The sequence below is a fragment of the Sphaeramia orbicularis genome, chromosome 19 (assembly GCF_902148855.1).
Source record: "Sphaeramia orbicularis chromosome 19, fSphaOr1.1, whole genome shotgun sequence".
NCBI lineage: Eukaryota > Metazoa > Chordata > Actinopteri > Kurtiformes > Apogonidae > Sphaeramia > Sphaeramia orbicularis.
The window spans coordinates 15,322,919-15,344,477 of record NC_043975.1 but is presented as its reverse complement, the minus strand read 5'-3'; the positions used below and the strand labels follow the sequence as shown (position 1 = coordinate 15,344,477).

General features: G+C 37.3%; 3 protein-coding genes across 10 annotated transcripts in view; all 3 read left to right on the top strand.

The window, feature by feature from the left end:
* The window catches only part of LOC115439629 (uncharacterized), a 31,783-nt gene extending 14,375 nt beyond the window's left edge, over window positions 1-17,408 (top strand). The window contains exons 1-7 of one of the 7 annotated variants that reach the window (XM_030163479.1): window positions 7,990-8,075; window positions 10,567-10,923; window positions 12,342-12,677; window positions 12,756-12,857; window positions 14,950-15,282; window positions 15,805-16,128; window positions 16,726-17,408. In XM_030163479.1, the coding sequence (XP_030019339.1) occupies window positions 8,027-8,075; window positions 10,567-10,923; window positions 12,342-12,677; window positions 12,756-12,857; window positions 14,950-15,282; window positions 15,805-16,128; window positions 16,726-16,823 (1,599 nt within the window). In that variant the 5' untranslated portion in view covers window positions 7,990-8,026 and the 3' untranslated portion in view covers window positions 16,824-17,408. Of the gene's footprint in view, window positions 1-3,608; window positions 3,951-7,989; window positions 8,102-8,547; window positions 8,877-10,566; window positions 10,924-12,341; window positions 12,678-12,749; window positions 12,858-14,949; window positions 15,283-15,767; window positions 16,129-16,725 lie in introns of those variants that run through there. The other 6 variants (XM_030163482.1, XM_030163478.1, XM_030163484.1 and 3 more) reach the window with 6 other exon arrangements.
* The window catches only part of LOC115439634 (uncharacterized), a 37,366-nt gene that overhangs the window by 6,134 nt on the left and 9,673 nt on the right, over window positions 1-21,559 (top strand). Inside the window, exons 1-2 of one of the 2 annotated variants that reach the window (XM_030163491.1) lie at window positions 721-753; window positions 1,356-1,420. In XM_030163491.1, the coding sequence (XP_030019351.1) occupies window positions 1,384-1,420 (37 nt within the window). In that variant the 5' untranslated portion in view covers window positions 721-753; window positions 1,356-1,383. Of the gene's footprint in view, window positions 1-720; window positions 754-989; window positions 1,421-21,559 lie in introns of those variants that run through there. The other variant, XM_030163490.1, reaches the window with a different exon arrangement.
* LOC115439630 (uncharacterized) overlaps window positions 19,744-21,559 on the top strand; it is a 47,395-nt gene continuing 45,579 nt past the window's right edge. Inside the window, exon 1 of the mRNA XM_030163486.1 lies at window positions 19,744-19,858. The gene's annotated coding sequence lies outside the window, so the exon portion shown is untranslated. The remainder of the gene's footprint in view (window positions 19,859-21,559) is intronic.

Sequence of the window (21,559 nt, the reverse complement as noted above, 5' to 3'; positions counted from 1 at the left end):
GAAGCACTGTGGTTCTGTTTATCTTTCAAATATTCATTGTGGTCAGTTTCAGATGCTGCAGCTCTTTCATAATTCATAGTTTGAGTTATTGTTTGTCCAGTATTAATTGTCAGCCTTGTAAATCCAAGCTGGACTGACTGTACATATCCTGACCAAGGAAAATCAAATTCTCACTCTGTGCAGTAATCTACACCTGGCTTTTCTGCCTCCGTCCATTATAATATACATTATATAGACTAAATGTAGCCTAAAATTAATGTTTATTTGCAATATAGTATAGCAAACTATTACATGATCAAGAACAATACATTTTAGCAAAAAAAAAGTCTCTGTTTTGAATGTCTGGGGTCGCCAGAAATTTGTGATGTTAAAATGGGGTCAGGAGCCAAAAAAGTTTGGGAAGCACTGCTTTAATCTCTTCCTGTAGTGATACTAATAAGTCCAGTTTGTTGTTTATGCTTGCTAGTACACTAACCTCCATTTCAGTGGTTTGTAAATCCTCTGTAGGCAGGTCTGTGTGTCTGTCTGAGGGTGTGTCAGTTTGTCTGTGCAGGAGTGGGTAATATCTTGCAGGTGTAGAGCCAGATCTCAGATTGGACCAGCCAGCCAGAGGAGGGACTATAAAAATGACGAAGCTGGGCAGGTCTATTGTCGTCGTTCCTCCACTCCCAACTCTTCACTTCTACTTTGTTCCAGGATGCAGCAGTAGGGATGGGCTGCCAATTTCTTTCGCCTTGTTTTCTCATGTTTTACGTAAGTAGGGAGGTCAGACTTTGCATTTTGGTTTCTTTTCTTTTGCAGGTCAGCCTCGCTTCCTGAGTTAATAAAGTTATATTTGTTATTCTGGCCTGGGCCCACCCCGAAGACCAAGCTGCCGTTTTGTTGAGTTTGTATTACCTGTCTTTATATAGTTTGTAAATAACCCACTTATTTGTTCAAGTGCACAACCTGCATCCTGGGGTTTCTCTGTGGCTTTGGAGTGAGGAAAGGTGTGCACTTATTCATGCCATGCCCTAGGGTCCCCTAACCAGGGTGTAACATCTGTGTCTGTTGAAGAGTCTGTCTTACATTTTTTGGAGCTGGTATATATGCTAACACTAGTATATTAGATTGAAACAAATATTCTGCTGACAGGAAAGTTTCACATATTTTGACTATTTTTGGGTAAAATAATAAAAAAAAAGTCTTTCTGTCACTCACATGAATGTCATATGACTGTAGTGTCAGTGGATGGAAGTGAAAGCTGCTCTTCCTCTTATACCATTCCAGCAGAGATTTTTATTTTGTCAGTGGTCGATGAGATGTGATGCAATTAAAACAGACTGTGAACTGACATCTTCTCTGCATTTCATAAGTGGATCTTAACCATAACCTTCAAAGAAGATGAAGGCGTTTGTGGTTTTTCTGCTCCTTTTACACGGTAAGATAGGCTTCCTGATCAGGTCACATGTCTATATTAAGTTCTTTGTTTAACTTCAACATTATGTTTAACTGAAATAAACCACATGATAAATCCCACATATGTCTTTTTATTTTTAAAACAGAAAACTGTACCTTTGTTTCATTTTGATTATGTGTAAAATTTCTTATGTATGGGGTGTGTATTGTGCTGAGAGTTGCTCATTTCCTCATCGAACTCATTTCTAACTTTATAGAACCCCATACATGAACACAGTGAGGAAAAACACACTGCAAAACCGATTTACAGTATGTTTCTGCTTCTGTGTCCTCAGCTTCCCAGCATGCACTGGCTGTTGTGGCGCAGGCGTATGAGGGGGAGCCGTCCACCCTGCTGCCCTGTCATTTTTATGGCCATTTTCCTATGATGCCTGAAGATCCCACAGTATCTTGGATTCGCAGTGATTTCAATCCCAAAATCATCCATCAACTTAATGATGATGGTGATGATCTTAAAGAGGAGAATGAACATTACAAAGGACGCACATCAATGAAAACTAATGCTCTCGACTGTGGAGACTTCAGCCTCACTCTGAAGAAACCCCAAATATCTGACAGCAGCAACTACACCTGCACCATCTGGACGGGATATGAAGAGCTGAGATTAACCAAAATACAGCTGCAGGTCAAAGGTGAGCTGATGGAGATACAAACAATTCTTCACCATTGGAAGATGAAACACTTTTTGATCCGTTTTCAGTTTTCTCTGAATGTAAAGCAGCTATTGAAAAATCTCTCTCTCTCTCTCTCTCTCTCTCTCTCTCTCTCTCGCTCTCTCTCTTACTCACTCATTCACTCACACACACACACTCACACACACACACACACACACACACACACACACCTGATGAGTAACTCGGTCCAAAACCGAGAGCATATTTTCATTTGATTTGCAAATATGCCATATTTAATAGCCATTCCAGACTTCAGTTTTTAACATAGTAAACTAAAATTTGATATTCACATTCATTGTTCATATCCTGTGCTCCTTTAGTGTATTCACAACATAGTAGAATTAGTTTGGTACATACAGTGACAATACAGTAATGGAAAACCTTTTGGACACTCTTAAAATTCTACACATCTCAAATATTATCATAAAATATTTGTGGAAAAATCTTTTTGTGTTTCCAAAGGTGTGGCTGCATCAGACAGACACAAACAAATGCAAATGATTATTTTTTTATTGTTAAGATAAAAATGGCAAAAATAAATTCTTGACAGTTTCTACATGTCATGTCCTGGATGTGTTTCATTTTCTGCTGAAACATTCAGTTTTGACCTCAATGGAACTGAGCATGTGCAGAAGGGAGCATGTGGGTTTGGACAACGGAACAATATCGAGCAGATTTCAATGACTTAAGAGTGATTCTTAATGTAATGTATCACAAATGCATGGGGTGAAAAACACCTTTCTTCCACCACTGTATAATCTAAGGAGGTGTGGGTCTCAAATCTCTCATTGTCTAGTTTGTTGGAAATTACCCACAGTTCTGAGTGGTGCAATAATAAACAGAGGTTTACCAAGGGAAGGCCTATGCTCAGTTACAAAGAAACATGTCAAATATTTAATTTATTTTTAAAGCATAATTTAAAAACAACTCTTGTGGCCCAAAGTGCTGTACAGGATTCAAATATCGACAAAAATTAAAAAAAAAAAAAAAAAAAAAAGACAATAAAATATAAGAAATGTCAAAAGAAGCAACTGTATGGAAATAAAATATGATGTGAATAGAGAGCATCTGGAGCAGAGACAGTCACAATGATATTAAATTAAATTATTGTAATTTTAACATTACGCACCAAACAATAAAACAACAAACAACAATCTTAAAATGTAACCAATAAAAAAATGTAGTACCGTAAACTAATACCACCACATTTTCATTTTTAATTCATGATACTTTTGCGTGATAAAAGCATGATAAAAGCAAGTAAACTGCCATTACCCTGGTATTGTATTAAAGTATCAAGGATATAAATGTGTTTTGGTGTTGTCAAAGTAACATCACATAATAATTCCAAACAATGTTAAGTGTAAGTCCTTACAGCCTTTCACACTCTATGATTTTCCAGTTAATATCAAAAAAGTCTGTGATAGTTTAGTGATGGAAATTTTGACCTTGGACTATGGGCTGTTCTTCTTCCAGATGATCAGAAGGTGGTGGTGGAGACACAGAAGGGGGCGGAGTCTGTCAGGCTGCCCTGTAAAACATCACCTCATCTGCCTGAAGACACCAGAGTGGAGTGGACTCTCCTTGACCCTGTAAAGATGTTGGTCCAAGTGGTCCGTGTGTATCAGAATAAGAGAGATGACCTTAGAACACACACCTCATGGGCTCACACAGAGATGGATAAAGACCTGCTGACAACTGGAGACCTCAGTCTGACCATTAAATATCCCACAGACAGAGACAGAGGAACATACATCTGCACCTTCTATGTGAAAGGAGACACCATGAAACAGAGAGTAGAGCTACATCCTGACAAAGGTCAGTACTGTAGACACAGTTTAAAGTCAAAGTTTAAACAAAGGAAGCTTTAATAAAATGATTTTAAGTCAAATAAAATCATGTTTTTCTGTCATCCACAGTGGTTGATCCACTCAGGCCCAGATTTGTCCTTAATGTCTTACTGTCTTGTGTCTGTATCATCCCTGCCTTACTTTGTATCAGGTGTGTTATTCCACTACATCAGATGCTGTTGTGGTCAAACACACATGACCCAACTCTCACACACTTCACAGAAAACACAAAGAAAAAAGTTTTCACACATATGTTGGCGGTAACTTGTCAAGTGAAATGAAAATCACACCTGTTGTGGTTCCAGGTTTGTTAAACTGACCCATGAGTCACTGCTAATCTGCTACTGCTACGAGGGTCACACAGGAGTGTGTCAGACTATTGTCCAACACTGAACTAATGTCCACTGTTCCAACATTATCATGTTGTTCATTTCTCCATGGACTTGAAATCAGAATCTATGAACTTAGCCTGGCTGTTGACACAATATTACATTGAAAAAGCATGAAGTGTAAGTTCAATCAGATGCTTCCACTGTCATAATATGTTCATGTAGTTCTTTCCATTACCTGTAGTTATGGCCAAAAAAATGGTTTTGAGATGTGACAACCTTATTGACATCTGATTTTGGATGGGAAAGATGAGACTTATTTAGTATTTGGTGTATTTCTTATATTTTTGCTGTGATTTTGACATTTGGCTTTGATGATATAAAGAAGAAATGAGATATAAAAATAATTCATTTTTTTGTCCATGATTTGTCTACATGACAGACTGTAGAGCTGTTGTAACTGGACCTCACATGTTTCAGCGCCTGAAACTTTCAAATTGTCTCACCAAATGATCATTTACCTAATGGTAGATTTTATCAGATGATATAATGTGTCTAGAGATAAGATGGTAAAGATCAGTTAATTTAAGTTTTCAGTTAATTGTCTTTGGTTGTCTGTCTCTAGTTAGTCGATTGCTTCTATATCTCTTACTGATAGCTTCCTATCTCCTCTGTCTCCTCTGCAGACGGGCTAGGGTAAGACAGAGAATCTGAGGAATCTACATCATGTAACTCTTCAGATGACCACTCATAAAGTCTGATTTCTCTGTACATCTTACTTTGGTTTGAAAGAACATGGAAATCCAGGACCAAAGACAAATTACTACAGATAAAAAGGCAATTCATCTGTAACACTGATTTTTTTTTTTTTATTTATATTTTTTTATCATTTTATAATTTTCTATAAAAATGCTGCACATTTGTCTTTCTCTCAGTCACATCATTATTTGTCAGTGACTGAAACTTAACACTGCGCTGTTTGGTTTCCCTTTCTAGCTGCTGTTTTTATTTTGCCAACAGTTGATAGGATGTGGTGAAATTAAAACTGGCTGTGAGCCGATGTTCTCCCTATGCTACAAACATATAAACAAGGTCAGTTAGACGTGTGTTACAGAGTTCTGATGAGCTTGATGGAGTCCATTAATGAAGATGGACGTGTTTGTGTTCTTTGATTCTTGTACACGGTTAAGATGATCCTCCTGATCAGACAACATGTGTTTAATCTTTCTTTATCTCTTTAACTTGAATATGACATTTTTAAAAAAGTAAAGAATATGTATCAAGGTGCTATATTAAAGAGAAAAAACAAACAAATATGTGGGAGAATTTTTATTTCTGAAGTAGAAAACTGTGGTGTCATTTTATTTTGATTATGTTGAAAATATGTCAAATTTGAGTCTAAGTTTGTGTACTGTCCTATATGTTTTTCTTTACTCCTCTTGGCCTTCTCCTTTTCCCCTACCTCTTCCTGTTACTGGCTAGATTTTGGTGTGAACTCTGCTTCTGTTTGAGTGGTCACATTACCTGCTGGCTTTCAGGAATATGTTCATTCAAATGTATCAAATCAAATCAAATTTATTTATATAGCGTCACATCAAAACAAAAGTTCTCTCATGACACTTACATATAGAGCTGTTCTAAAGCAGACTCTTAGGCCCAAAGCTTCAGACCACAGTATCAGATGCTAATACTGAACTGAGTTCAAATGGAAGTGTTTGGATGGTGATGTTAAATGACAGAAATTTGAATTTGATTTTCCCTGGATTAACCCTAACTCTAACCCATAGAATGAATGTAGTACGCTCAAAGGAATTACACACCTTCATTTTGGAGTTATTTTGAGGAACACTAGTATATTAGTATATTAGATTGAAACAAATTATTTGTAGGCAGGAAAGTTTCTATTTCTACTGTTTTTGGGTCGAAGAATGTTGCAGGTGGCGCTAAGTAAAGAAGGGGAGATGCGGGGATTAGGAAGATGGGTTTAAATATGCCCGCCTGCAGGAAGGAACAGGTGCTTTGAAATGGATTGAAAAAACTAAGCAAGATAAGGTGTCGATATGTTCCGACTCTGCTTCAGTTCTGACGTGCCTGAAATCATTCCGATCAAACAGCCGTCAAGACATCTTATTTGAAGCACTGAAGTCAGATACAAAAATAACAAATCGGGGGGACAGGTTAAGTTTTTGTTGGTGCCAGCACATGTAGGGGTTAGAGCAGTGGTTCCCAACCTTTTTTGGCTGGTGACCCCATTTTAACATCACAAATTTCTGGTGACCCCAGTCTTTTTTTTTTTTTTTTTTTTTTTTGCTAAAATTAATTTGTTTTTGATCATGAAATAGTTTTCTATCCTCTGTTTCAAATACAGGTTAATTTTAGAGAACATTTAGTCTATACTATGTATATTATTATGGACGGAGGCAGAAAAGCCAGGTGTAGATCACTGCACAAAGTGAGAAATTGATTTTCCTTGGTCAGGATATGGAGTCAGTCCAGCTTGGATTTACAAGGCTGACAATTAATACTGAACAAATAATAACTCAAGCTATGAATTATGAAAGAGCTGCAGCATCTGAAACTGACCACAATGAACATTTGACAGATAAACAGTACCACAGTGCTTCAGTTTCACAACCACAGTTTGTCATGTCTTTTATGTATGGTGATATTCTCTCTCAACTCACCATATATTTTTTTATTATTAAGTTGTTTTGTTTTTTTTGTTTTTTTTTTTTAACTTTCATCAATTACTAGAAATTCCAGGAAACCCTACGTGGGGTCCCGACCCCAAGGTTGAAAAACAGTGGGTTAGAGGGAATGAAAAGGTGGATAAATTGGCGAAGAGAGCTCTAAAGAAACTAAATATAGAAATGCACATTAATCTGAGTAAGGCAGAGGTCAAATGTGAAGTATGGAAGAAAAGTATTCAAATGTGGCAAGAGAGGTGGGGTGGAGAGGGCAAAGGAAGACATCTATATAAAATACAGAGGAGCGTAAGAGTAGAAAGGATGGGAAGTGGAATAAGGAGAGAAGAAATAATAATGACACGATTAAGGCTGGGGCACTGCGCATTAAATAAAACAATGAAAGTAATAGGAAAACATCAAACAGGTTTGTGTGAGGGGTGTCAGGAGGAGGAACATGTTTTACTAAGGTGCTCTAAATTTGACACACAGAGAGAGGAGATGAGGAGGAGGAGAATAGAGTCAGGGGTAAAAGAATTTACACTGAAGAGGGTATTAAAATGGGTATGAGAGTACAGGTTAGGGCACTTCTGGATTTTTTAAAGAGCACAGGTGTATATGATAGGATCTGAGGGAAACTGGGGTATATTGTGGAAAACAGAGGGAAGGTTGAGTGCATGAGAATATAGGTGAAGGTTGTTTTTTTTGTTTGTTTTGTTTTTTTTCACCATTTATTATTTGTTTTATGGGGATAAAGAAGGTTATCGATTGTCTGACACACACTCCGCAGCAAAAGGTGGCGGTAATGCACCAAAAGCTGGATGCCAACCGCCGTAGAACACAAAGAAGAAGAAGAAGAAGAAGAAGGAGGAGGCGGAACAGGTGTGTGGCAGGTGGTTCCAACCGGAGGAGTGAGGCCAGTGCACACGTCACTCCAGCTGGTACACAGGAGAATGAAGGAGCACTGGTGCACCGAGGCTCTGGTTTTAAATGTTTATATTGTTCGGAGGTGTGTGACATGAACTGTTTTGATGTTTCAGACTTGTTTTCCTGCTGAGGCGACAAAAATACTGATAGTCGGTAAGGGAACCATTTGGCCAAACCAGGTATTTTTAATGTTTTAATGTAATCTGCAAACGGTTGTGTATTTTAACGGATTTACTAAAGTGTTTAAGATTTGTATTTGTGCTTTTAACAGAGGCATCGGGGGCCTGCTATCTGTTTTTCTTGCTGTTGTTTTTGTGTTATTAGTTGGTTTGAAGAGCCGATAATGGGCATAAAAGATCGGGGCGGACTAGTTTTGTTTTTCTTCCTTTTTTGTTTTGTTTGTTTGTTTGGCATATGGTGATGTGGTTAAGTTTGCAGTGATACGAACGTGTGTGAGAACCTTCATGTTGAGTCACAGAACGTGTAAACCCTTTTATAGTGTACACAACAATAGCGATATGTGTTATTTAACCCCTGCCTTGTTATGGAAATGTGGGATGTGAACCGATGAGGTTAAAGTGGGCCTATGAACTGTCAAGCAGAGCTTTGTAATAAAAACTGTTCAGCTTTAATTCCTCCACTGTCATGACTGATGATAATTACCTGTAGTGGGAGTAACAAGAATTTAAAGAATGATCTGTCTGTCACTACTGTCATATGATCATTTGTCAGGGAATGAAAATGAAAGCTGCTCTGCCTCTTAGCTGCCATTTTTATTTTGTCAGTGGTCGATCAGATGTGGTGAAATTAAAATTGCCCGTGAACCAACATCCTCTCTGCATTTAAAAAATGGATCATAATTCAATGTGAAAAACTGTTACGAGCTTTGCTGTACTTTTTGCTGATTGTGAAATGAGATGAAGGTGTTTGTGACTTTTCTGCTCCACGTACACGGTAAGATAAGCTTCTTCATCAGGTCACATGTCTATATGAAGTTCTTTGTTTAACTTCAACATTATGTTTAACTGAAATAAATCACAGATATGTCTTTAAAAGAAAAAAACAAACAAACAGAAAACCGTACCTTTTTTTCATTTTGATTACGGGTAAAATTTCTTAGATATGGAGTGTGTATTGTGCTGGGAGTTGCTCATTGGGCCTTCCTAATCCGAATGACGAATGATCACTAATTTGGCGTAAGATTTGGCATAGGTGTCATTCCATTTCTCAAGGGAGAAGGTGGTCATAAGAATGGATAATACATTATTCTACAGAATGACAGTGTCAGTCTATGGGATATTGGTAGGGTTGCACCGATACCACTTTTTTCCAGACCGAGTACAAGTACTTACATTTGAGTACTTGCCGATACCAAGTACCGATAGGAGTACTTAATAATCCCATTCCAGTTCTTAGTTCTTTTTGTAAATGTGCTTTATTGTCATTGTCATTAGTCTGACTGGAAAAAAGTGCTGCTACTGACATTTACTCTTAGAAAGAGTGTTTCTCAATTAATCCACCATCCAAATACCATAAAGAAGAGTAAAGTTTTTTGAGAAGAAGAAGAAAGTCAGTAATAACAAACATGGAGACAACAGAGGTAACACTAATGTGATACTGATATTGCAGTGTTTTCACTGATAAGGTTTAAAAGCTTAGCCTCAGCAGGTAGAGAAAAGAGAAATGAGCGATAAGTTTCGTTTTCACTTCTGTTGGCGGCGGTCCGCACCGCTCCGTACACCCGCTGGTATTCTCATTCTGTGTACGCATCCGCCAGCACCTGGAAAACGGATGGAATGTACGCAGAGGACGGACAGAACGCTGCATCCGTATCTGTCTGTGTCTTTAATGTTACTTGCAGTCAGCGTTACTTTTATCACCATCATTTATTTTGAAAAATCTCCACACTCTTCACACTCCACACACATTATTCCACCACCGTGTACCTGCTGCACTGAACTGTGAATGTCACATGGCCATAAGTGGTATCGGTGCATTTGTATCGGATGTCTTTTACGAGAATGAGTATGAATACACACTGAGTATTGGAGCCGATGCTGATACTCGTATCGTGCATCCCTAGATATTGGTGACATTTCCTTTAGAGAGGTAGATTATAACAAGGAGAAAACACTGTCATTTTTATGAATTACAGTGTCATTCCATTTCTCAAGGGAGAAGGCGGTCATAAGAATGGATAATACATTGTCATTCTACTGAATGACAGTGTCATTCCATGGGATATCGGTGTCATTTGCTTTAGAGAGGGAGATAGAGATTATAAGAAGGAGAAAACGCTGTCATTCTTATGAATTACAGAGTCATTCCACTGAGTATAAGTGTCATTCCTTTTCTGAAGGGAGAAGGTGGTCATCGTTTTTCGTTATTCAAAGTCGTCTGTCATGCCCATTATAGCTGTCAATCCATTTACACTATTCCAAATGACAAGGGAGCAGTTGTTACACCAAATCTTACGCCAAATTTTAGTGATCATTTGTTATTCCATGTCATTCAGATTAGGAAGGCCCTTGCTCATTTCCTGATCGAGCTCATTTCTAACTTTATAGAACCCATACATGAACACAATAGAAAAAAAACACACTGCAAAAAACGATTTACAGTATGTTTCTGCCTCTGTTCTAAGCTTTCCAGCATACACTGGCTGTTGTGGTGCAGGCGTATGAGGGGGAGCCGCCCACCCTGTTGCCGTTCAAGTTTTATGACCATTTTACTATGATGCCTGAAGACCCCATAGTATCTTGGATTCGCAGTGATCTCAATCCCAAAATTATCCATCAACTTAACGATGATGGTGATGATCTTAAAGAGCAGAATGAACATTACAAAGGACGCACATCGATGAAAACTAATGCTCTTGACTCTGGAGACTTCAGCCTCACTCTGGAAAAACCACAAATATCTGACAGCAGCAACTACACCTGCACCATCTGGACGGGATATGAAGAGCTGAGATTAATAGAAATACAGCTGCAGGTCAAAGGTGAGCTGATGGAGATACAAACAATTCTTCACCATTGGAGATAAAAACAATTTTTGATCAATTTTCTCTGAAAGTAAAGCAGCTATTATTCTGACAAAACTCTCTCTCTCACACACACACACCTGATGAGTAACTCAGTCCAAAATCAAGCATATTTTCATTGAATTTATGGATATGCCATATTTAATAGCCATTTCAGACTTCAGTTTTTAACAAAACAATCTTAGATTTGATATTCACACTCATTGTTCATATCCTGTGCTCTTTTAGTGTATTCACAACATAGCAGAATTAATTCAATACTACTGTACTATATACAGTACAGTAGTGAAAAACGTTATGGATACCCTTAAAATTCTACACATCTCACAAATTATTGTGAAATAGTTGTGGAAAAATCTTTTTGTGTTTCAAAAGGTGTGGCTGCATCAGACACACACAAACAAATGCAAATGATTATTTTTTATTGTTAAGATAAAAAATGAATTCTTGACTGCTTGTACATGTCATGTCCAGGATGTGTTTCATTACCTGCTGAAACATTCAGTTTTGACCTCAATGGAACTGAGCACGTGCAAAAGAGGGCTTGCAGGTTTGGAGAACGGAACAGTACTTGGCATATTTCAATGACTTAAGAGTGATTCTTAATGTAATATTTCACAAATGCATGGGGTGAACAAAACCTTTCTTCCACCACTGTATAATCGAAGGAGGTGTGGGTCTCAAATGTCTCATTGTCTAGTTTGATGGTTTTCAAGGAAATTACCCACAGTTCTGAGCGTTGTAATAATAAACAGAGGTTTACCAAGGGAAGTCCTATGCTCAGTTAAAAAGAAATATGTCACATATTTAATTTATTTATATAGCATGATTTAAAAACAACTCTTGTGGCTCAAAGTGCTGTACAGGATTAAAATATAAAAAAAAAAGAATATAAAATATAAGAACCGTCAAAAGAAGAAACTGTATGGAAATAAAATATGATAATAGAGAGCATCTGGAGCAGAGGCAGTCACAATGATATTAAATTAAATTATTGTAATTTTTAAGGTTATGCACCAAATAATAAAACAACAAACAACAATCTTAAAATGCAACCTATAAAAAAAATGTAGTACCGTAAACTAATACCACCACATTTTCCTTTTTATTTCATGATACTTTTTATGATAAAAGCAAGTAAACTACCATTACACTTGTATTGTAAAAAAGTACCAATTATGTAAATGTGTTTTGGTGTTGTCACGGTAACATCATATAATAATTCCAAATAGTGTCAACATTTTTTTGTGAGTTTAGGTCCTTACAGCCTTTCACACTCTATGATTTACCAGTTAATATCAAAAAAGTCTGTGAGGATTTAGTGACTGAAATTTTGGCCCTGGACTGCTGGATATTATGGGCTGTTCTTCTTCCAGATGATCAGAAGGTGGTGGTGGAAGCACAGAAGGGGGCGGAGTCTGTCAGGCTGCCCTGTAAAACGTCACCTCATCTGCCTGAAGACACCAGAGTGGAGTGGACTCTCCTTGACCCTGTAAAGATGTTGGTCCAAGTGGTCCGTGTGTATCAGAAAAAGTGTGATGACCTTAGAACACACACCTCATGGGCTCACACAGAGATGGATAGAGACCTGCTGACAACTGGAGACCTCAGTCTGACCATTAAATATCCCACAGACAGAGACAGAGGAACATACATCTGCACCTTCTATGTGAAAGGAGACACCATGAAACAGAGAGTAGAGCTACATCCTGGTCCGTTCTGTAGACACAGTTTAAAGTCAAAGTTTGAAGAAAGGAAGCTCTAATAGAATGTTTTTCTGTCATCCACAGAGAATGTTCCATCCTGGATCGTAGCTCTCCTTACTGTCATTTCTGCTGTAGTTATCATCACTGGATTTGTCTTATTTTATTTACGAGCCCATATTAAATCAGGTGTGTTATTCCACTACATCAGATGCTGTTGTGGTCAAACACACATGACCCAACTCTCACACACTTCACAGAAAACAAAGAAAAAAGTTTTCACACATATGTTGGCGGTAACTTGTCAAGTGAAATGAAAATCACACCTGTTGTGGTTCCAGGTTTGTTAAACTGACCCATGAGTCACTGCTAATCTGCTACTGCTACGAGGGTCACACAGGAGTGTGTCAGACTATTGTCCAACACTGAACTAATGTCCACTGTTCCAACATTATCATGTTGTTCATTTCTCCATGGACTTTAAATCAGAATCTATGAACTTAGCTTGGCTGTTCAGACAATATTACATTGAAAAAGCATGAAGTGTAAGTTCAATCAGATGCTTCCACTGTCATAATATGTTCATGTAGTTCTTTCCATTACCTGTAATTATGGCCAAAAAAGTGTTTTGAGATGTGACAACCTTATTGACATCTGATTTTGGATGGGAAGGATGAGAAATATTTAGTATTTGGTGCATTTTTGATATTTTTGCTATGATTTTGACATTTGGCTTTGATGATATAAAGAAGAAATGAGATATAAAAATAATTATTTTATTTGAGATTTGTCTACATGACAGACTGTAGAGCTGTTGTAAATGGACCTCACATTTCTCAGCACCTGAAACTTTCACTTGTCTTACAAAATGATAATTTACCTAATGGCAGATCTTACAGATGATGTGATAATTTGTCCGTCTACAGATAAGATGGTAAAGATCATCACAGAGATCATCTGATTGTTATGAAACCAACAGTTTTCAAAAGTGGTTTCACTTTTTCAGCCCCAGTCGTTGCTCTTTGGTTTAGACCACTGAGGAGCCAGACAGTAGGAAAGGTCAACAACTAATGTCAGAGCGCACACACACACACACACACACACACACACATTAGTTTACGTGATTTCATTCAACATATTCAATAAAACATTCATTTTTAATGTTGGGTTCCTATTGATTCAACAGAGTTAAGGTGGATGTAAACAGATAAACATCTAAGTCCATCTTCACTCTTTCTTCTCTCTAGACCCCAGTAGAGGTTAAAGGTCACTGCTGTAGCAGTTAGATACAGTTGTGGAAAAAATTATTAGACCTACCCTTGTTTTCTTCAATTTCTTGTTCAGTTAAGCCTGGTACAACTAAAGGTACATTTGTGTGTGTGTGTATATATATATGTATATATATATTTTTATATATATATATATATATATATATATATATATATATATACACACACATATATGTATATATACACACACACACACACACTCACACTCTACCGGTAAAAAGTTTTAGAACACCCCAGTTTTTCAAGTTTTGTATTGAAATTCAAACAGTTCAATTCCAATGAACAGCTTGAAATGGTACAAAGGTAAGTGGCAACCTGCCAGAGTTAAAAAAAAAAACTAAAAAGGTAAGGTTAAACAAAACTGAAACATAATGTACATTTCAGAATTATACAAAAAGGCGAACAAGAAATGGGTTAACAACTTAAAGCAGTTCTGCAGCGATGGAGGTTGATCAAGCCTCGAAAGTTGGTGCTACCAATTCCTACAGGTGTCCCAACGTTTCTGAATTCCTTCCAACCCCCTCTGTCTGCATAAAAGTAGTGTTGGAACACACTTTGGTACCATACCGCTGTGAGCATTATTTGAACTGGAAAAATTGGGGTGTTCTAAAACTTCTGACTGGTAGTGTGTGTGAGTGTATAAACAAATAAACAAATTTGTTTATAAACAAATATAATGATAACAACAAAAATAGCTCATAAGAGTTTAATTTCAGAGCTGATATCTGGCCATTTCCATGGTTTTCTTGATAATAACCAAAATCACTTCAGTTCTTACATTAACAGCTATGGCATTGTACGTGTTGTATCATGTTTTCTTTTCTGTCTTTTTTAGTCACATGATACACACAGGCGTTAGTCCCTGATTACATAACCATTGTTTTTGATGACTTTTGACGGTCTAATAATTTTTTTCCACAATCGTATGTCCTGCTGTCAATAGTGTACCTCTATTGTCTTCACAGCTGATGGTGTGTTTGTTTTTCTCTCAGATGTAAAAAGAGTAGAGGTTGAATCAGGGGTGGAATCTGTCCAGCTGCCCTGTAAATCAACCACAGCCTATCTTATGAAGGACATCAGAGTGGAGTGGACCGACAGTGACAACGACATAGTTTACCTGTATGAAAACGGCTCTAAAGCCTCTAGTCAAGAGTACCAGATGTATAGCAGCAGAACAGAGATGGAAAGAAATCAGGTGAAAACCAAAGATTTCAGTCTGACCCTGAAATACCCCACAGATAAAGACAACTACACCTACACCTGCACCATCTACAGCAATGACAATAAAATCCTGCTGAAGAAACGAGTGGAGATGAAGGTCAAAGGTCAGTACTGTGCATACACAAGAGAGGTCAGTGGTCCTAACACTTTGTCAATAATGACAATGTGACAATAAGGTCTTTTACTTTATGCATATTTGTTTATTAATGAATGAAGATGCTGCTTTTGGTTTCTGAAACTTTTCAATCTGACCTCTGACCTGACAGGTTTTCAGTGCAGACTAAGGCAGAATGTTTGAATATCATTAAGACACAAATATCCTTTCCCAGCTTTACAAATATATTTATTCACATAATCCTGACATGTATATGATGGAGATAAGACTTTTTATAGTGATGAAACCTTAAAAGCACTAAAGCCTTGGACTTGTTGACAATCTAAGATCTGACAATAAGCCTTGTTTTGTGTTCTGTTTTTATATTTGTCCTTTACTTACTCCAAATAAACAGCGCCAGGGTTGGGTTATATGATGGCTGATCCCGACAGAAGTCATGTTTTTATGTGAAATTTTCCTTCACCTTTTCCACAGCTTTGTCAGGGATACATACTATAGTTTTTCTTCTCAGTTTGTCAGGTGGAGGTGGAGGAGGGGAAGGAGTTTGTGGTGCTGCCCTTCATAACCACACCTGAATCGCTTGATGGCGTTGAAGTGAGATGGTTTTACTACAAAGATAACGAATGCAAGGAGCTCCTTGTTTATTCAAGGGATTCTGTTGAACACCATGTTGATTACAGAAACAGAACAGAGATGAATGAAAACCCACTGGGATCTGGAAACCTCAGTCTGACCCTGAAAGACCCCAAAGACACTGACAGTGGAAAATACAGATGTTTTGTTAAGAAAAATAAAGACATAATCACAATGAAAACGGTGCTCCTAAAAGTCAAAGGTCAGTATTTAGATACAGTTCAGAGGTTATAGGTCCATCGTCTGTGGTTTATATTCTGTCTGTGGTTGGTGGTCTATCTCTGGTGGGCAGTGGTGGGTAATCCCAGCTCCATAGAGTATAAATCCTGCCATGTATTTGTTCCAACCACTCACTGAACCAGCCCATTTTGATCAGCATGACTCCTCATCCAGGTAGATGGGATCATTAGTGGAATCATCTGTGTTAAGTGAACAGGTAGAACCAGAACATGGCAGGACTTTGACTCTGTGGAGCTGGGATTACCCACCACTGCTGGTTGGTTGGTTGCTTCTGGTTGTTTCTTTCCAAACTGAGCACAAAAAATGAGGAAATTTGTGTTTGGTAGGTTATTTCTTTATTTGAATGATGCTTCTTGTCAATAAACACTACACCACTGGAGAGCATGTGTATTTCCCATTCCAAGGAGCATTGTTACAATAAAGAAACAATCTACACAAGACAAATTTCCTTACTTTTTGTGTTTAGTTTAGTTGGTTGTCAGTTAATTGTCTTTGGTTGTCTGTCTCTAGTTGGTCGATTGCTTGTATATCTCATTCTAAAGTTTCTACATGTCCTCTGTCTCCTCTGCAGACAGAGCTCAGCATAAAGAAGAAAGACAAAGGAACCAAGACTTGTTCACTGATCCAGTTCCTCTGATGACCACTCATGAAGTCTGATTGCTCTGTACATCTTACCTTGCTTTGAAAGGACATGGAAATCCAGGACCAAAGATAAAAAAATTACTACAGATAAGAAGGCAATTCATCTGTAACACTGAAATTTCTTTTTTGTAATCATTTTTTATCACTTATACCACTATAATTTTTAATGAAAATGCTGCACATTGAACTGGAAGAAATATGGAGAACCTCCGTTCCAGGAATGGATGACGGCAGTTGGAAAAGTAGCAGCATTTGAAAGAATGTCAAACAAGATGCAGGACAAGACAGAAACATATCATATGAAATGGAGCAAATACCTGGAATCTTTATATCTCAAAGACTAAAGGCTAAGAGGATTCACACTGAAAAGACAATGATCACATACCTTATGTATGTATGTGTGTATATTATAAATAGACACCTTTGTGTAGATATGTATGGTGTATGTATATATTATATACATGGATACTTAAAGTTGATGTGTGTGAGATAAAAGTCACAATATCAATATGAAGACCCCTTCTGGTTACGGGTGGGTGATTTGCCGATGCTCTAATGTTAGTATTTGATGTGTGATGTGATATGTTTGGAAAAAGTTAATAAAAATGCAAGTCATAAAAAAAATGTTGCACATTTGTCTTTCTCTCAGTCACATCATTATTTGTCAGTGAGTGAAACTTAACGCTGTGCCGCTTGTTATCACTTTCCAGCAGCTGTTTTTATTTTGCTAACAGTTGATAGGCTGTGGGGAAATTAAAACTGGCTCTGAGCCCATGTTCTCCCTATGTTACAAACATATAAACAAAGTCAGTTAGACGTGTGTTACAGAGTTCTGATGAGCTTGATGGAGTCCATTAATGAAGATGGACGTGTTCATGGTGTTTCTGATTCTTGTACACGGTAAGATGATCCTCCTGATCAGACAACATTTGTTTACTGTTCATTTATTTCTTTGACTTTAATATGATATTTAAAGAAAGTAAAGAATATGCATCGAGGCGCTATATTAAAGACAAAAAACAAATGTGGGAGAATTTTTTTTCTGAAGCAGAAAACTGGTGTAATTTTATTTAGATTATGTTGAAAATCTGTAAAATTTGAGCCTAAGTTTGTGTTGGAGTATGTTTGGTGATGGGATCTGGTCAGGTGTTTACTCTTCATTTGTCTGTTTAACTGCTTCAACGTAACCTTAAACTGAGGTAAAGCATATGCATCTGGACAACAACTTTCAATGAAAAAACAACAAACAGTAAACTATGGGATCAGGTTCAATATGTAAAACTTCAGCTTAAATTTGTAATTCTGATTGTGATGGAAGTTGGTTATTTGATGAAGTGACATATGTCCTTTTCTAAGTCTAAAACAGTTTGTTACCTACGTATATGGTCCTCAGTGTCAGATGGACTGTTTAACCATTTGTTTTGAATACATTATTTTTTACGACCTTTATCATAGATTAAAATGTAGTTTTTCTGCTGTCTGAGTTTTTCCTCTGTGAAGAATTTAGACCTCAGAGACATCCAAAAATGGTCACTCTAGTCCAGGGGTGTCAAACATGCAGCCCAGGGGCCAAAACCAGCCCGCCAAAGGGTCCAATCCGGCCCGCAGGATAAATTAGTGAAATGCAAAAATTACACTGAAGAAATTAACAATCAGAGATCTTAAAATAATTTTAGGTCAATTTCATCTGAAGTGGGTCAGACCTGTAAAATACTATCATAATAAACTATAAATAATGAAAACCACAAATTTTTCTCTTTGTTTTAGTGTAAAAAAAAAGTAAAATGACACAAATGTTAACACTTACAGACTAGCCTTTTACAAAAAATGTGAAAAACCTTAACAAATATGAACAACCTGAAATGTCTTAAGAGAATTAAGTGTAATTGTACCAATATTCTGTCTGTTATTAAATGTTTTGTGTATTTGTAGATCCACTGTGATCTGTAAGTTGTAATGAACATGTGAAAATTAGAAGCTGAGGCCAAATAATAGCATAAATTGTTAAAAAAATTGCACTTTTTTTCTTAATAAATTTCATTTTGGTCATGGTTGTTCATGTTTTTCCACATTTTTTTAAAGGATAGTTTGTAGGTGTAAAAATTTTGATGGTGCACAGTAATTTTACTTTTTTCACTCTAAAACATAGAAATTAGACATACAAATTTTGGAATTGATATTATTTATGTATTATTGTGTTATTATTTTAATCCTCACCAGCCCTCTGCAGGTCATATTGGGCTGTATGTGGCCCCTGAACTAACATGAGTTTGACACCCCTGCTCTAGACACATCATCAAATTTGACTAAAAAGTGGTCTAGATAATTATTGAGGATCATCTAATCCTCCCCTGAGGTGTTTCATTCTGCTCCAAGCCTTTATTCCAAAATTCCTCAGCACCCTCTGGTGGTAAGGTTATACTATGTGCTCCAAAAATGGTTATTTTGGACACATCATCAAATCTGATAAAAATGAGTTCTAGATAAACAGAAAACTGTACCTTTGTTTCATTCTGATTATGTGTAAAATGTCTTAGACACGTGTTTTGTATCAGGGTGTGTATTGTGCTGGGAGTTGCTCATTTCCTCATCAAACTCATTTCTAACTTTATAGAACCCCATACATGAATACAGTGAGGAAAAACACACTGCAAAAAACGATTTACAGTATGTTTCTGCCTCTGTGTCCTCAGCTTCCCAGCATGCACTGGCTGTTGTGGTGCAGGCGTATGACGAGGAGCCGTCCACCCTGCTGCCCTGTCAGTTTTATGACCATTTTACTATGATGCCTGAAGACCCCACAGCATCTTGGATTCGCAGTGATCTCAATCCCAAAATCATCCATCAACTTAACGATGATGGTGATGATCTTAAAGAGCAGAATGAACATTACAAAGGACGCACATCGATGAAAACTAATGCTCTCAACTCTGGAGACTTCAGCCTCACTCTGAGAAAACCACAAATATCAGACAGTGGCAACTACACCTGCACCATCTGGACGGGATTCAAAGAGCTGAGATTAACAGAAATACAGCTGCAGGTCAAAGGTGAGCTGATGGAGATACAAACAATTCTTCACCATTGGAGATAAACCACTTGTGGAGAAATTTTCACTGCATGTAAAGCAGCTATTGCTTTGAAAAAAATTATACACACACACACACACACACACACACACACACACACCTGATGAAAAACAACTCAGTCCAAAATCAGCATATTTTCATTGAATTTATGAATATGCCATATTTAATAGCCATTCCAGACTTCAGTTTTTAACATAATAATCTTAGATTTGATATTCACACTCATTGTTCATATCCTGTGCTCCTTTAGTGTATTCCCAACATAGTAGAATTAGTACAATACATCCAGTGCAGTAGTGGAAAAATGTTTTTTGACACCCTTAAAATTTTTCAAATCACTCATATATCATGAAACATTTGTGGAAAAATCTTTTTGTGTTTCCAAAGGTGTGGCTGCATCAGACATACACAAACAAATGCAAATGATTTTTTTTTTATTGTTAAGATAAAAATAAGAAAAATAAATTCTTGACAGTTTCAACATGTCATGTCCTGGATGTGTTTCATTTTCTGGGGAAACATTCAGTTTTGACCTCAATGGAACTGAGCACGTGCAGAAGGGAGCATGCAGGTCTGGAGAACGGAACAATATTGACCAGATTTCAATGACAAGAGTGATTCTTAATGTAATTGTTATGGCTGGGGCCGTTGGTTGTTTTTTATTTCCTTTCCTTCCATTTGGGCCGACTGGAAACATCTGCCACTAATTCACCTGCCTATAAAAGCCTGAAGCTCCAACAATGAAGACCAGTGGGTCCAGCGCTGTAGTTTTTTTTTTTCTTTGTTTGTTTGCTTAAGCTTGTGTTTTTGACTAATTTTGGCCGTGTACAATTTTTTTTTTGTATAATAAATTTCCAGCCTTTTTGTTACAAGCGACCTGCTCTCCACTTTTTTCTTTGCTGTCTCCCGGAACATCTTTTTCATTCTTTAAGTTTTTGTTACGTGTCGGCACCCTAGACCTCCTGGCACGTAACATAATGTATCACAAATGCATGGGGTAAACAAAACCTTTCTTCCACCACTGTATAATCTAAGGATGTGTGGGTCTCAAATCTCTCATTGTTTAGTTTGATGTTTTTCAAGGAAATTACCCACAGTTCTGAGCGTTGTAACAATAAACAGAGGTTTACCAAGGGAAGTCCTATGCTCAGTTAAAAAGAAATATGTCAAATATTTAATGCATTTATACAGCATGACTCAAAAACAAGTCTTGCAGCTCAAAGTGCTGTAAAGGATTAAAACATCAATAAAAAAGAAAATGACAATGAAATATAAAGAACAGTCAAAAGATTATTGTTTTGGTGTTGTCAAGGTAACATCATATAAAAATTCCAAATTGTGTTCAATTTTTAATGAGTTTAGGTCCTTACAGCCTTTCACACTCTATGATTTTCCAGTTAATATCAAAAAAGTCTGTGAGGGTTTAGTAACTGAAATTTTGGCCCTGGACTGCTGAATATTATGGGCTGCTCTTCTTCCAGATGATCAGAAGGTGGTGGAGGCAGACCAGGGGGCGAAGTCTGTCAGGCTGCCCTGTAAAACATCATCTCATCTGCCTGAAGACACCAGAGTGGAGTGGGCTCTCCTTGACCCTGTAAAGATGTTGGTCCAAGTGGTCCGTGTGTATCAGAATAAGAGTGATGACCTTAGAACACACACCTC